The sequence below is a fragment of the Podarcis cretensis genome (assembly GCF_951804945.1).
Source record: "Podarcis cretensis genome assembly, chromosome: 18".
NCBI classification, from domain to species: Eukaryota; Metazoa; Chordata; class Lepidosauria; order Squamata; family Lacertidae; genus Podarcis; species Podarcis cretensis.
The window spans coordinates 10343701-10358684 of NC_137188.1; the positions used below are offsets into that span (position 1 = coordinate 10343701).

Consider the following 14984-nt stretch of genomic DNA (forward strand, 5'->3'; position numbering starts at 1 on the left):
TGTATAAGTTGAATAAATAATAATAATATAATACATTGAATTAATAATTAGAATAATAATAAATGCTTGGCTGCTGTGAGAACAGGACTAGTTGGCCCTCCTTTGGCCTGTTATTATTTTCCTATGTGCGTCCAGTGATGCACAATGATATAGAGTCTAGCTTTTTGGAGCCTTACCCAAGCTAATGGTGGTCATCCCAGGCTATGTGAAGATCGCAGTAGGTAGACCACTGATCTGACATATTAACCATAGAGGTTCCTCTTGTCTGTCAACTGTTTTTTAAACAGCAATGGGGAGATCTGTGGCCTGCAGAGGTTGCCAGACTACAACCTTCCCCCCATGCTGCCTGGGTGACAGATTCCCGCCCCCTCCTTGAGATAACCTGGGGAGGGGAGGGAAAGGATAGGGGCTTTGGATCCAGATTAATTTAATCGCACGTTAATTCCATTGAAATCCCTGACTGGTGAAAGCCCCCTTAATTGCAGTTTAGCCTCCTGGATCCGTCCCTGTGTGTTGTAACGGTTAAAATCGCATCCACACCGTTTCCCCTGAAGTCCAAGTTACGGCTCTTGACCCAAGTCAAGGAGAATTCTGGGAACTGTAGTTTTATTAAGGGTGCTGGGCATCAGTTGCCCCGCGAGGACAGCACGCTTGGCCGACTCTAGTTGGCAAGGAATAAGCTCTTCTGAGTTGACCCTCTTCAGAAAGCTGGAGAGGCCAGGCGGACGGGGATGTACATTGGCAGTTTGAGATCCAGAGATCTCCCATGGGATGGTGTTAGATTTTGCAACAGTCACAAAATGCGCCTGGCTAATTTCCAACGCTGAGCCCTGGCACTGGAAGGAGAGGGAAATGGGAGATTTGCAGCCCTCGAAACACACACACACACACACACACACACACACACACACACGAATGCCACGAGAGCTCTTTCTGAATCAGGGTGGATTCGATTTAAATCAAGCCGATTTAAATCACAATTTAAATCACTAGTCAGTAAGACTTGATTTAAATGACTTCTTTACAGAAAGACTCATTCTTGCTGGTATCATCTTAATATTTACAACCAGTACAGTGGTACCTCAGGTTACATACGCTTCAGGTTACAGACTCCGCTAACCCAGAAATAGTGCTTCAGGTTAAGAACTTTGCTTCAGGATGAGAACAGAAATCGTGCTCCGGCGGCGCGGCGGCAGCAGAAGGCCCCATTAGCTAAAGTGGTGCTTCAGGTTAAGAACAGTTTCAGGTTAAGAATGGACCTCCGGAGTGAATTAAGTACTTAACCCGGGGTACCACTGTATTTAGAACACTGCAGTTGAAAAGGAAGGCTTGAATTACAATGGGGGGGGGCGCAAATCAGCAGCGCAACAGGAAACGCAGGGGACGCAAAACAGAGCACGTTCGGCTTCTGAAAAAAAGTTCAAAAACTACTTCCGGTTTTGCAGCGTCCGGGTTCCAAGTTGTTTGTGAACCAAGCTGTTCGAAAACCGAGGTGCCCCTGTACTTTTGATTTGAGGTGTGTTTCTGCCTGACCCCCGCTTCCTGTTCCTCCCCACTTCCAGTGTGCTCAAGAAACCGACTGGCAGTCTGCCAAATCCATTTACGATTTCCACGCCACGGACATCGATGGCGTTGACGTCTCGCTCGAGCGGTACAGGTAATTTTCTTCCCTCTGCATATTTGTTTGGGCCCACTCTTTCTGCCTTGAAACAAGGCAGGCATAGGCAAACTTGGCCCTCCAGATATTTTTGGGACTACAACTCCCATCATCCCTAGCTAACAGGACCAGTGGTCAGGGATGATGGGAGTTGTAGTCCCAAAACATCTAGAGGGCCGTGTTTGGCCACCACTGACTTGGAGGAATGGTCAAGTCAGTTTCTTATTTATATTTTTCAAATTTATACATTTCATTGGTTTTACAGTCAATTTAACATTTCCAGATTTCGACACCACTTCTCCCTCTTTCTGCGGATCCTTGAATTTATTTTTTGGTGCCTTCTGCATATTCAAGCTCATCTGACTTGCTCATTGACTTACCGTATTTTTCACTGTAGGACGCACTTTTTCCCCTCCAAAAATTAAGAGGAAATGTGTGTGCGTCCTATGGAGTGAATTCAGGCTCCTTGGCTTCAGTGATAGCAATGCAAAGCCTCCGAAGCACAGAGGGAGTGCTCCCTCCACGCTCCGGAGGCTTCGAGTTGCTTTCGCTGGAGCCTGGAGAGCAAGAGGGGTCAGTGCGCACCGACCCCTCTCGCTCTCCAGGCTTCAGGGATAGCCGCCGGGAAAGCAAGACTCTCCTGGCTTCAGCGAAAGGAACCTAAAGCCTCCGGAGCACAGCGGGCACTTGCGCTGCGAAGGCTCCAGGGATAGCCGCTGCTCTCTGGGGCTTCGGGTTCATTTTGCTGAAGCAGGGAAAGCAAGACTCTCCTGGCTTCAGCAGAGAAGGAGAGCTGTGCAGCGCCCCTTCAGCCAAGCAGGAGGAGAAACGGAAGGGGCTCTGTTTCTCCTGCCGCTTCGCGGAAGGGGTGCTGAGCAGAGAGGGGGAGATTTTTTCTTTTCTTGTTCTACCCCTCTAAAACAAGGTGCGACCTATGGTTGGGCACGTCCTATAGAGTGAAAAATACGGTACCTACTGTAAATATATATACAGTGGTGGCTCGCAAGATGAAAAGAATCCGTTCCACGATTCTCTTCGTCTAGCGGTTTTTTCGTCTTGCGAAGCAAGCCCATTGACGGATTAGCACTATTAGCGGCTTAGTGGCTTTTAGCGGCTTATCAGCTTAGCGGATAAGCAGATAAGCGGATTAGCGGCTTGGAAAAAGGGGGGGGGAAAGGGAAAAAAAGTCGGAAAAACTCGCAAGACATTTCGTCTTGCGAAGCAAGCCCATAGGGAAATTCGTTTTGCGAAGCGCCTCGAAAAATGGAAAACCCTTTCGTCTAGCGGGTTTTTTGTCTTGCGAGGCATTCGTCTTGCGGGGCACCACTGTACTCGCATGACGGTTGGATCAGGGCCTTCCTTCAAAAACGTTCCCCTTCCGTCTCTGCAGGGGCCACGTCTGCATCATCACCAACGTGGCCTCGAAATGAGGCAAGACGGGCGTGAACTACACTCAGTTTGTCGACCTGTACAGCAGATACGCTGAGAGAGGTTTACGCATCTTGGGGTTCCCCTGTAACCAGTTCGGCAAGCAGGTAGGGTGCCGGGAGGCCTGGCAACTGCGTGGTGTGATGTAGTTTTTTTGCTCCTTTTTTTTTGAGGGACGAGGGGCGGGCAGGCAGGCACCAGCAACAACCATTTCTCATCTCCCTTCCCCAAACTGCAGGAGCCGGGCACCAACGAGGAAATCAAAGCCTTCGCTGCAGGTTACGGTGTGAAGTTCGACATGTTCAGCAAGATCGAGGTGAATGGGGACGGCGCCCACCCCCTCTGGAAGTGGATGAAGAGCCAGCCCAAAGGCCGGGGGACGCTGGGCAAGTGAGTTTCTTAACCGCGGGAGCTGGAATTATAGTACAGTGGTGCCCCGCAGGACGAATGCCTCGCAAGACGGAAAACTTGCTAGACGAAAGAGTTTTCCGTTTTGGAGGTGCTTCGCAAAACGAATTTCCTATGGGCTTGCTTCGCAAGACGAAAATGTCTTGCGAGTTTCTGCTGGGTTTTTTTCCTCCCCCCCCCTTTTTCTAAGCCGCTTATCCGCTAAGCCGATAAGCCGCTAAAAGCCGCTAATAGCGCTAATCCGCTAAGTCGTCAATGGGCTTGCTTTGCAAGACGAAAAAACCGCTAGACGAAGAGAATCGCGGAACAGATTCTTTCGTCTTGCGAGGCACCACTGTAGACGCTTTGGTAAACGGCCTATATGCAAAGACGATGCCCCCTTCTTCTCGCACCCAGCTCCGATAACAGTGCCGGATTTACGTATAAGCCAAACAAGCTATAGCTTAGGGCCCCACTCTCTTGCGGCCCCCAAAAAAACTTAAAGGAAAAAAACCACTGGATCTACATTTCCAAAATATAAGATGAAAAAACAAATAAAACCTACATAACAGTGTTTTGTGTTGTGTAGGCTCCTATGATGTAAGTCATGGCCCCCGCATGCTAACCTGCTCTCTAAAATATCCCTGGTTTGCTCCTTTCTATATACAGTGGTACCTCAGGTTAAGTACTTAATTCGTTCCAGAGGTCCTTTCTTAACCTGAAACTGTTCTTAACCTGAAGCACCACTTTAGCTAATGGGGCCTCCTGCTGCTGCCGCGCCACTGGAGCCCGATTTCTGTTCTCATCCTGAAGCAAAGTTCTTAACCCGAAGCACTATTTCTGGCTTAGCGGAGTCTGTAACCTGAAGTGTATGTAACCTGAAGCATATGTAACCAGAGGTATACAACTGTATGTGGTGCCTACATTCTGCATGTGCAAATGGCTTGAGATACCTATTAGGTCCATAAATTGCCATATAGCATATATTCAACACAAAAAATAGCGACAATTTGTTATTGACAAAGGACAGCTGGACATAGAAAGGGCCCCATTACCTTCAGGAGCTTAGAACCTCATTAAACCTTAATCCGGCCCTGTTTGATAATGCAAATGTGCTTTACTCTGGAGAATGTGGCTTAATTTGTACATGTGCACAAAACTCTAAGGTGGGGGAATGGCTCTAAGCTTGTGTAATTTGCAGGCCTGAGGACTCCCCTTTATGCAGTGGCGTTCATCCTGACCAAGGAAAGCCGCCTTAAACATCACAACTGTTAACTGAGGAGAATCCAGCACACATATCCGCCACCAAATGGGGCATGATCCTAAACCCCCGGTCCCCAATTCTGAATCCCCTTTAAGGACGAGGTTCTGTCAGTTTTGCAAAAACAACAACCCCTGCAGAGAATCTGAGCTCTGCTTTGGGAGACCCAGGATCCTAGACCTCATGATGACAGGGCAAAGCCCCACGGGAGGGTGTCTTTGTGTTTGGTTTTGAAGGTTCTGCAAATATGTATTGAGCGCTCTCTCAAAACCTTAACAAAAAAACTGGTACCCTTGGGGGCGGGGAGAAGAGGCTGTGAACCTTTTTGGGGTGGAGAGGTGGTTAACAGTTCCTCCCTGTGCTGTTTGTGTGAAGATCGGGGCGTGGGTGGGTATTTATTCCAGAGCTCCCCGCTGCGATCTAGCCTACCTCTGCAAAACTCCAGTTAGGACCAAGGCAAGGCATGCCGCTGATAATGATAATAATAATAATTTACTATTTATACCCCGCCCATCTGGCTGGGTTTTCCCAGCCACTCTGGGTGGCTCCCAGCAAAATAATAAAATACAGTGGTCTGTTAAACATTAAAAGCTTCCCTAAACAGGGCTGCCTTCAGATGTCTTCTAAAAGTCTGGTGGTGGCTCTTCTCTTTGACATCTGGTGGGAGGGCGGGTGCCACCACCGAGAAGGCCCTCTGCCTGGTTCCCTGATCTCCCAGTTCGATAAAGAACCAAGTTGCAACTGTTGTGATTCCTGAACAATATCTTGACCCTTGCCCTGTGTTCTAGATTACAGGCAGCCGGTGTGGTTTTATCCAGTTATTGCCACAGCTTCCGTCATCCCTGACAACCAGCCATTCTGGTTTGCCAGAGCTGATGGGAGTTTTTTTTTTGGGGGGGGGGGGTATCTGAACAGCGCAACCCCAGGGGCCTTTCAGTTTGATAGACAGACCTCTTCTGGATTTCCTGTTCCGAAACTAAAGTCTTCTTGTTTTTTGTCTCCGTCACCTAGTGCTATCAAGTGGAACTTCAGCAAGGTGAGCTTTCAGCATTCGACTCCTGGCTCTTGAATCCCAGCTGGACTGTAGCCCTTTCCCCTTTTGGGTGCCCTCCCTCGATTGGATCGGCCTGGGCAACATCTGTGCCCCTCCAGCTCCCAGCATCCCTGGCCGGGGAAGGGGGCAAATCCAGCAACAGATCTTCCCCATCCCAGCTTCGGAGGGGAGGCAATTCTGAAGTGTATCTTAACTCCCTTTGGGGGCATCGCTGGGCCTATCAAGTCCGGCCTCCTGTTTCCAAGCCCCAAAGCGCTCCCTGGCAGCTGGTAGACTGCCCTGGCAGATGGAGGTTCGATCGCCAGCTGCTGATAGGAACTGTCCTCCATGGAGTTGTTTAATCTGCTTTGGAGCCATTAAGCCCAGGGGTGGAAGGAACCTCAGGCCTCTGGCGGGGGGCACTAAATTACAATTACTTAATCAATGTATATAATCTCAGGGTGCATTAAGAACACATTTTAGGGAGGTTATTTAATGGCTAAAGGCCTCTGAACCTCTCAGGGAGGAGCGACACTGAGAAGGGCCTCTGACGACAAGCGCAGGGTCCGGGTCAGTTTGAATGGGGAGAGGCCAGGCCTTCAGGTACAGTGGTACCTTGGTTCTCAAACGCATTGGTACTCAAACAACCTGGAACCCAAACACTGCAAACCCAGAAGTTAAGTTTTCTGGTTTGCGAACTTTTTCTGGTAGCCAAACGTGCTCTGTTTTGAGTCTTATGCTTCCGTTTTGAGTGCCCCACACTCAAGTGTTGCGCTGAGGTCTATATGTTTTTGCTATTTATTCTCCGTTTTTGCTTCTCTTTTTGTGACCGTGTGCAACCCAGTTCAGCTACTGATTGTGCGACTGCAGTACCTGGTTTCTTGCTTTCATTTTATGGATGGTCTCGTTAGATAGTAAAATTCATGTCCAATTGCCGTTTTAGGGGTTGGTTTTAAAAGCCTGGAACGGACTAATCCGTTTTGCGTTACTTTCTATGGGAAAGCGCGCCTTGGTTTTGGAACGGACTTCCGGAACGGATTAAGTTTGAGAACCAAGGTACCACTGTATAGAGGTCATGAGCGGGGTAAGGCAATGGTGGTCCCCAGGCCCGTCTGCCCGACCCTCAGCACCGTGCCCATCGCTGCAGTGCCTCCATCTTGGTCCCTGGGAGGGAGTTGAGAGTCCGGCAATATTGGGAGAGCCAGGGTTTCTGCTGTGCTGAAAGATGCCCTGGTTTCATCCCATATCGAAGCACCCTGGATTTCCTTCCCCGGTTCAAGGCACTCTTTGTTCACTAGCTGTCCTCCATTCATATTCTCTCTCATTCTCTCTTTCTCTCTCTTCCTCCAGTTTCTCATCAACAAAGAGGGCCAGGTGGTGAAGAGGTACAGCCCAATGGACGACCCATTTGTAAGTACCACACTCAATTTTCAGTTTTGGCTTTGTACCAGCAGATGGCATCAAGAGTGCCCTAATCTGCCCTGCATACAGTGGCACTGTGGTCTAAACCCCTGAGCCTCTTGGGCTTGCCAATTGGAAGATAGCCGGTTCGAATCCCCGCAATGGAGTGAGCTCCCGTTGCTCGGTCCCTGCTCCTGCCAACCTAGCAGTTCAAAAGCACACCAGTGCAAGTAGATAAATAGGTATCACTGCAGCGGGAAGGTAAACGGCGTTTCTGTGCGCTCTGGTTTCCGTCATGATGTCCCGTTGCGCCAGTCCTGCTGGCCACATGACCTGGAAAAAGCTCTCTGCGGAGAAACGCCGGCTCCCTTGGCCTGAAAGTGAGATGAGCGTCGCAACCCTGTCCAGCCTTTGGCTGGACTTAACCGTCCAGGGGTCCTTTGCCTTTTTACCTTACAGTGGCATTGGAACTGTGGCACGCACAGCAAAATATTCCTTTTTTTCTGAACTGCTTTGAGGGTTTCTTAACTGAGTGATGTGTCAATTTTGTGAAGTGGGGCTGTTCTCCGTCACGGTTGGAACGTGGTCTGCAAGCTCTCTTCGCAGAGTCTTTTTCTACCTAAGCTACTCTGCGTTCTACTAGTGAACAGAGTGCCCCTGGGCACTGGGGAGGCCAGCTAGGACGCTTAGGCAGTTGGGGGGCCCCAATGGCATCAGAAGATGCCGCGGAATGGGCAGGGTGCTGTGCCTCAGCAGTCGGGCACGAGTCCTGGCCTCTCAAGGCCGTATAGGGAGGGAAGAGCCCCCCCCTTTTGGGAAGGAGGGAGGAGATCACTGTGGGGCCTAAGATCTACCAGGAACACCCCACAATCTACTAGTTGATCACAATCTACCTGTTGGACATGCCTGGTTTAGTGAATATTTACAGGTCAATTGTTAACAGATAAGAACACTGGCGGGTGGCGCTGTGGGTTAAACCACAGAGCCTAGGACTTGCCGATCAGAAGGTCGGCGGTTCGAATCCCCGCAATGACGGGGTGAGCTCCCGTTGCTCGGTCCCTGCTCCTGCCCACCTAGCAGTTCGAAAGCACGTCCAAGTGCAAGTAGATAAATAGGTACCGCTCCAGCGGGAAGGTAAACTGTGTTTCCGTGTGCTGCTCTGGTTTGCCAGAAGCGGCTTAGTCCTGCTGGCTACATGACCTGGAAGCTGTACGCCGGCTCCCACGGCCAGGAAAGCGAAATGAGTGCCACAACCCCAGAGTCTGCCACAACTGGACCTAATGGTCAGGGGTCCCTTCTTCAAGAACATTGGCAGGATTATCGTAATAACCTCGTTTTATAAGAGCAGTAGTCCAAGCTGGAGATAACCAGAGCATGCACCACTCTGGCCAGACAGTCTGAGGGCAGGGAGGGTCTCATCCTGCGTACCAGATGGAGCTGGGAGACAGCTGCCCTGGACACAGAACTGCCCTGCGCCTCCATGGACAGCTGTGGGTCCAAAAATTGAAAATTAGGACAATCGGTGGTCAAATCAGAAACTGGGGTGACTTCTGTAATTCCAGGGCTGTCCCTGAAACATCGGAGGAGGGACTGGGTCGAAGGCGAAGATGCCACATTAGGTGCTACTGGAAGCTACCGTATTTTTTGCTCTCTAAGACTCACTTTTTCCCTCCTAAAAAGTAAGAGGAAATGTGTGTGCGTCTTATGGAGCGAATGCAGGCTTCGCAGCTATCCCAGAAGCCAGAACAGCAAGAGGGATGGCTGCTTTCACTGCGCAGCGATCCCTCTTGCTGTTCTGGCTTCTGAGATTCAGAATATTTTTTTTCTTGTTTTCCTCCTCCCAAAACCTGGTGCGTCTTATAGGGCGAAAAATACGGTACTTTGCAGCCACTGATCACCTTTTCTCCTCCGCCTGCAGGTGATCGAGAAGGACCTGCCCGCTTACCTGTAGGACTTAGCTGAGCACGACACCGGATCACCCTGCGTTTCCTCAGCCCCAACTCTCTCCTCTGCTTTCCTGCAAAGTTTGCCTGGATGATGGCCTGCCTTGAAGCCAAGCCCGTTTGGTGAGGCAGGCCTGAGAAAAAGATATATATATATATATGCAAACTCTTGCAGGGACGGGGAGGCGGTAGACTCTGGGGTCTGGAGTTGCCTGCCAATGCCGTAGCAATAAAAGTGTTTTTGTCTCTCCTCCTGACGTGACTTGTGTCTGTGGAATTCTGTCTTGCTGCCTTCGGACTTTGAAGATGAGAAGAGGCGGGAGAGACGGGCTTGTTCCATCAGCTACAGAGCAGGACCTGAGCGTCCTTGCCTTGCGGCTTTCGTTTTGGTTCAGCCCGCTGTGGGTTAAACCACAGAGCCTAGGGCTTGCCGATCAGAAGGTCGACGGTTTGAATCCCCGCGACGGGGTGAGGTCCTGTTGCTCGGTCCCTGCTCCTGCCCACCTAGCAGTTCGAAAGCACAAGTAGATAAATAGGTACTGCTCCGGCAGGAAGGTAAATGGCGTTTCCATGTGCTGCTCTGGTTTCGCCAGGAGCGGCTTAGTCCTGCTGGCCACATGACCCGGAAGCTCCCTCGGCCAATAAAGCGAGATGAGCATCGCAACCCCAGAGTCGGTCACGACTGGACCTAATGGTTTACCTTTTACAGTTCAGTAATGACTAATGTGCTAAATAACTAATTGGAGCCTGTTTGGCAGCGGGATTCATGATCTGAGAATGTGGACTCCCTTCTTCACTGGAGGTTTCTAAAGAGAGGTTGGGTAGCCCATCTGTTGTGGATTCCTCAGCTGAGATCTGCATTGCCCCTGAGTGGCCCCTTCCAAGTCGACAATTTATTTTTATTTTTGATAGAGGCATTCCCTCCTGCGTCAGCGTCTTCTAAGATGCTTGCTTTCCTCCATTTCTAGCGAATTGCTGCCTCCTTCTTTTGCCCTGAGCAAAGAGGCTGTTGGTCTCCTTTTACATTAGTGGCACCTTGGTTCTCAAACGCTTTGGTACTCAAACAACTTGGAACACAAACCTGGAAGTAAGTGTTCTGGTTTGTGAACTTTTTTCAGAAGCTGAACGTGCTCCATTTTGAGTGTTACGCTTCCAATTTGAGTGCCGTGCTTCTGTTTTGAGTGTTAAACTGAGGTCTTTCGGTTTTTGCTATTTTGCGGTTTTTTGCGGCTCTTTTTGTTTTGTTTGTGACTGCACGGAACCCAGTCCAGCTGCTGATGGATTGATTGTGTGACTGCAGGACATTGGCTTTTGCTTTCATTTTCTGGGTCAATGGCCTCGTTAGATAGTAAACTTCATGCTCAATTGCTGTTTTAGGGATTGTTTTTAAAAGCCTGGAACAGATTTATCCTATTACTTTCAACGTGAAAGCGTGCCTTGGTTTTGGAACGGTTTGAGAACCAAGGTACCACTGTACTACGATTTCAAGGAAAATTAGCAAAGCATTCCACACATCAATGTTAGGAGTTTGAGGTCAGAGAATCCTAGAATTGTAAGAGCTGGAATGGGTCAACTAGTTCAAACCCCTTGCACGAGACACTATCTGCTCTTGGGGAGTAAAAGGCATTTTAACCAACAGAACCAAAATGAGAGGAGACTCAAAGTAGCGGAAGCAAGGAAGCCCCGGGCCACAGCCATCTCCTCTATCGACCAAGGCAGTTCCTAAACATTAGGAAGAACTTCCTGACAGTAAGAGCTGTTCTGCAGTGGAATTTGCTGCCAAGGAGTGTGGTGGAGTCTCCTTCTTTGGAGGTCTTTAAGCAGAGGCTTGACAACCATATGTCAGGAGGGCTCTGATGGTGTTTCCTGCTTGGCAGGGGGTTGGACTCGATGGCCCTTGTGGTCTCTTCCAACCCTATGGTTCCTGCTTTCACAATTTCAGGGTGTTTTACGGGTAGGGATTTTTAAAAAATCTAGCGAATCGAAACCATACAAAACGGCCCCTTTCTTTCATTTTCTCACGCGCGTACAAATTTCGAAACTCGACCTCTCCGCTGAGCTGAAATGCCAACGTTTTAATCCTTCGGTAGAAAATTCCAGAATCACGAGTTAAAAGGCACATTTCCTCATCAACAAAAATGAAACAAAAAGAACGGGTAAAGGACTTCTCCCCCTTCCTCTTTGCAGGCAACCCCCCCCCTTTTTTTACATATATATATTTACACAATTCTGAATTAATTATAAATATCCATAGAAAAAAAAAATAAGCTGACAAAAAAGGAAGTTGGTTAGAAAGTGCCAACCAGGAAGGGGAAGAGATTTTCCATTTCAAAAATACAATCAATAGAACAAAAAACAGCATAATAATTTAGTTTTTTTTAAAAAGTAGTTGTTACATATTAAGTTTTCCTGACAAAATGGAGGGTGAAGGTACAGAGGGTTGTAGCTCCTTAAAGGGAGTCTCACTGCCCTGGGAAATACAGATTTATTTACTTTTTGAAAAAAATAATTAAACCACCATAAAATAACCACATAACAATTCTGAGATATTCCTATTTGGGGGGAAGTAGCCCCAACTTGAGCACACCTCCAATTCTTTCCTGAGTTTTTAAGCCCCCCCCCCCAGCCCAACTCCTTTCGGGAAACGAACCCTAAAAGCAGGCTGCCGGGATTCGCTTATGGCTACTAAAATCTTTAAACGGCAACGCACGATTGTGATTGGGAAACGAGAATCTGGTCTCCGGCCTCGAGAGCAATACAAATCAGGATGGAAATTCCGGTGAAAACCAAATCCCTCCTGCTGCCTGCAAAACAGGGTATTTGCATAGTTTCTTTCTCTTTTTGCATAATTGCTTCATTCCTCTGCCTTCTGGCCGGGGGTGGGGGGTGGGGGTGGGAATCGGGGGACACTGGAGCTGCCTTGCAAATCTTCCTATGTTTCTTTTACTTCCCCACCCACCCTTTCCTTCCTTCTAGATCCCCATCTTTCCTGCAAAGCTTGTGAAGAGTCATGAGGATTAGAAATTTCCTTTTTTTTAAACGACGGGGAGGGAGGGGACCGATTCTCAGAATACATGAAGTAGCAGGTGTTGCGAAACCGTGGCGATCCTCTGAGCGCTGTGGATCTGGGTGGGGGATGTCGAGAGACCCCCACCCCACGGGCGATTCCGTCTCGCCAAGAGAGGGGAGCAGAGGGGAGTAATTGCAGCAGCAGTAAAGGAAAATTGCTGTGGAGGGAGGAGGAGAAAGAAAACTTAACGAACTATATGCCTCCAACCACAAAGGAGGAAGCTCACGGCCCATGCCAGCGCTCAGGGAACCTCCACGAGGACCAGAGCCTTGCCTAGGCTTTTTCAAAAACTTTAAGCGGGTGCCGCACGTGGCAGAAAACAACTTCACCCTGATAGCATGGATTGTTACCGGGACAAGGTAGGGGGCGACTTATATATGCCTCCTTGGGAGAAGGTGAGGGGTTTTTAATTTAAGAAGTGGAGGTAGGGGTGTTTCTGACGGGGGGGAAAAACAAGGAGTGGGCTGTTCCAAACCACTTGCATAAATGCGAATAAACCAGGAAGGGAAAGAACTCTTCTCTAGCCACAAGGCTCCATCCCTGCACAGATCATCTGGAGCACTGAGCTGGATTATTATGGGATATAACACCTTGAAGATTCCCTGCAGACTTTTTTTGGGGGGGGAGTTTGGAGAAACCAACTTCCCACGTTTTTCCATACGGAAACGGTGGTAGTTTACAAAAAAGGAGAGAAATGTTCTCGGGGGAGGGGGGGTAACCAGAAAAATCGCGGTTTGCAAATAAATTCCGAGCTAACCTATATTACCCTCACGTTTGGCAGCCCCTGACCTGGAACCCCACTTCCCGAAATAAAAATCCTGACGGGTGACCTCCGCCCTCGCTTGGGCCTGACGGGAACTTCTTTTGGCCTGAGCGGATCGAGCCCCCTCTTCCTCGTCCACCGTGAGCCGAGAGTTTAATGCTGTCCTGGCAAATCCATCCTCTCCTTCTCTCCCCGTAGTTTCAGTACAAGGGAATAAAAATGACCGCAACACAGGAGAGAAATTCTGCATGCTGTTGCACAGCTATTACTATTTAGATGCTCTCGCTAGGACGAGGCTTTCTTAGCTACTCCGCTAACCCCTCTGTTTTTTGCACTACAATTCCCATCGGCGCCTGGCCGTGAGATGCCAGGCGCTGGTGGGATCTGTAGTCCAATGGATGCAGGCTGGGAGTAGGTGCTGAGCTTCAGGCACGGAAAAACAGGGAGGACCACAGAAATTCTGCCACCCATATTCAAGCGTTTCCCTACGTCCACGTGGTCTAGAAACTTGCAAGGCAATTCCCCCGCCCCCTTTTTGCTCAGAACCAGAAGCGTGCAGGGCTGTGCAGCGTCACTCGAACCCTGCACCTGTGCAAAACAACCCGCCGGAGGGGTGAAAAAACCAAGTTGGGACCACCCGGAAAGCTTTCGTCATGGTGGGTTCGAATGGCGCGCCTCTCCGCTCTCGAGAAACTGGGTAGAACGTGGGGAGGGGAGCGAAGAATATAAAGATCCCAACTTTTCCAAACTCAGTAGTTTGCAGAGGGGCAAAGGGGGGGGCGGAGTGCAGCCTGGGGGGTGGCGGTTCGAAGAGACCTACAACCTTGTTCTTGCCCCCTCTCACTCCCGGTTTAGGCGCCGCTAACACCTCCCACTGACACCCCACCCAAAAAAAACTCCACTTTTACGGATCTATAGAGATATATAAAAAAAATTTCAGTACAGAGGTGACTGTATAATTATATATAAATAAAACTTTTCCTGTTTTCGCTCCCGCTCCAAACTCTCTGCCCTGCCATCCCTGTTTTTTAAAAAAGACAGAGGAGTGGTCCGTTCCAAACCTTAAACCCTTGCCACCCCTTTCCGCACCCCCTTGAGCTGGCTGGGGGGAATAGGGGTGTCCCTGCCACGCCATGCCCGACGCTCCTTGCCGGCCGCTCAGCTGCCGTCGTCCTCGTAGAACGTGGGGAAGGGTTGCCCCGGGTGGTACTGAATGACGCTCTGCCTCCCTTGGGTGCTGTCCTCGGGCCCCACATTGAGCGAGCTCAACATCTCTTCCAGGAGCTCCTTGTAGTTGATGTCGGGATCGGGCAGGGAGAAGCTGTCTGGTGGCGGTGGCGGGGCGGCGTGGGCCTGGGGGGCCGGCGAGGGTTCGTGCTGGGCAGGGGAGCCGCCATGGGGCAGGCCTCCCACCGCCAGGGACGCCCCGTCAAAGGGCAGGGGGAAGTTGAAATGATAAGGAGGGCCGGGGGGCTGCGGCGGTGGTGGCGGCGCCGCAGCAACCTCGGTCCAGAAGTCCGGGATCCCATCACTGGCGGGGCTGTAGGTCAGGTCCAAGACTTCGTCCTGGGGCAGGAAGCTGGTGCCCGGCGTGGGCGGTCGGTCGAGGGGGAGCAGTGCGTAGGGCAGGCCGGGCGCCGCGGAGGCCGCTGCCATCAAAGCCTGGCTCTGCTTCTGCTTAACGCTGGTGTCCATTTGCTTGAGCTCTTTCAGTACCTGCTGGACGCAGTTTTCTGGGATCTTGATACCTGGGGGGGGGGGGGGAGAGGGGGGGGGTTAGTGGTCAGGAGGCTGGGCAACTGGGACCCCCCTTCCCCACTCACCTGGTCTAGTCCCTTTCGCTCAAGACTTAAGATCTTGTTTCACACTGCCTCTCTCTTCCGCACCCCTTTTTGTTCCCTCTCTAAATTAAGTTTTTCTTTCGTCCCGGTGCATTGCACAAAAAATGCTTTGCACTGGGCGTGAGCCTTGGATAAGCGTCAATAAAAATAGCTTCGTGTTTTTATCAAACGCCCTCCTGTCAGCTGCCAAGGAGATAAAG

At 50.1% G+C, this 14984-nt stretch overlaps 2 protein-coding genes across 4 annotated transcripts in view; one reads left to right on the top strand and one right to left on the bottom strand.

Annotated features, from left to right (window-relative positions):
• GPX4 (glutathione peroxidase 4) overlaps nt 1–9367 on the top strand; it is a 12964-nt gene extending 3597 nt beyond the window's left edge. The window contains exons 2-7 of the mRNA XM_079961015.1: nt 1563–1657; nt 3048–3192; nt 3324–3475; nt 5745–5769; nt 7117–7176; nt 9086–9367. Coding sequence (XP_079817141.1) covers nt 1563–1657; nt 3048–3192; nt 3324–3475; nt 5745–5769; nt 7117–7176; nt 9086–9118 — 510 coding nt within the window. The 3' untranslated portion in view covers nt 9119–9367. The remainder of the gene's footprint in view (nt 1–1562; nt 1658–3047; nt 3193–3323; nt 3476–5744; nt 5770–7116; nt 7177–9085) is intronic.
• Nucleotides 9368–11165: 1798 nt separating this feature from the next.
• Nucleotides 11166–14984, bottom strand: part of SBNO2 (strawberry notch homolog 2) — a 113808-nt gene continuing 109989 nt past the window's right edge. For all 3 annotated transcript variants that reach the window (XM_079960441.1, XM_079960440.1, XM_079960442.1), the window contains one exon: nt 11166–14691. In XM_079960441.1, the coding sequence (XP_079816567.1) occupies nt 14102–14691 (590 nt within the window). In that variant the 3' untranslated portion in view covers nt 11166–14101. The remainder of the gene's footprint in view (nt 14692–14984) is intronic.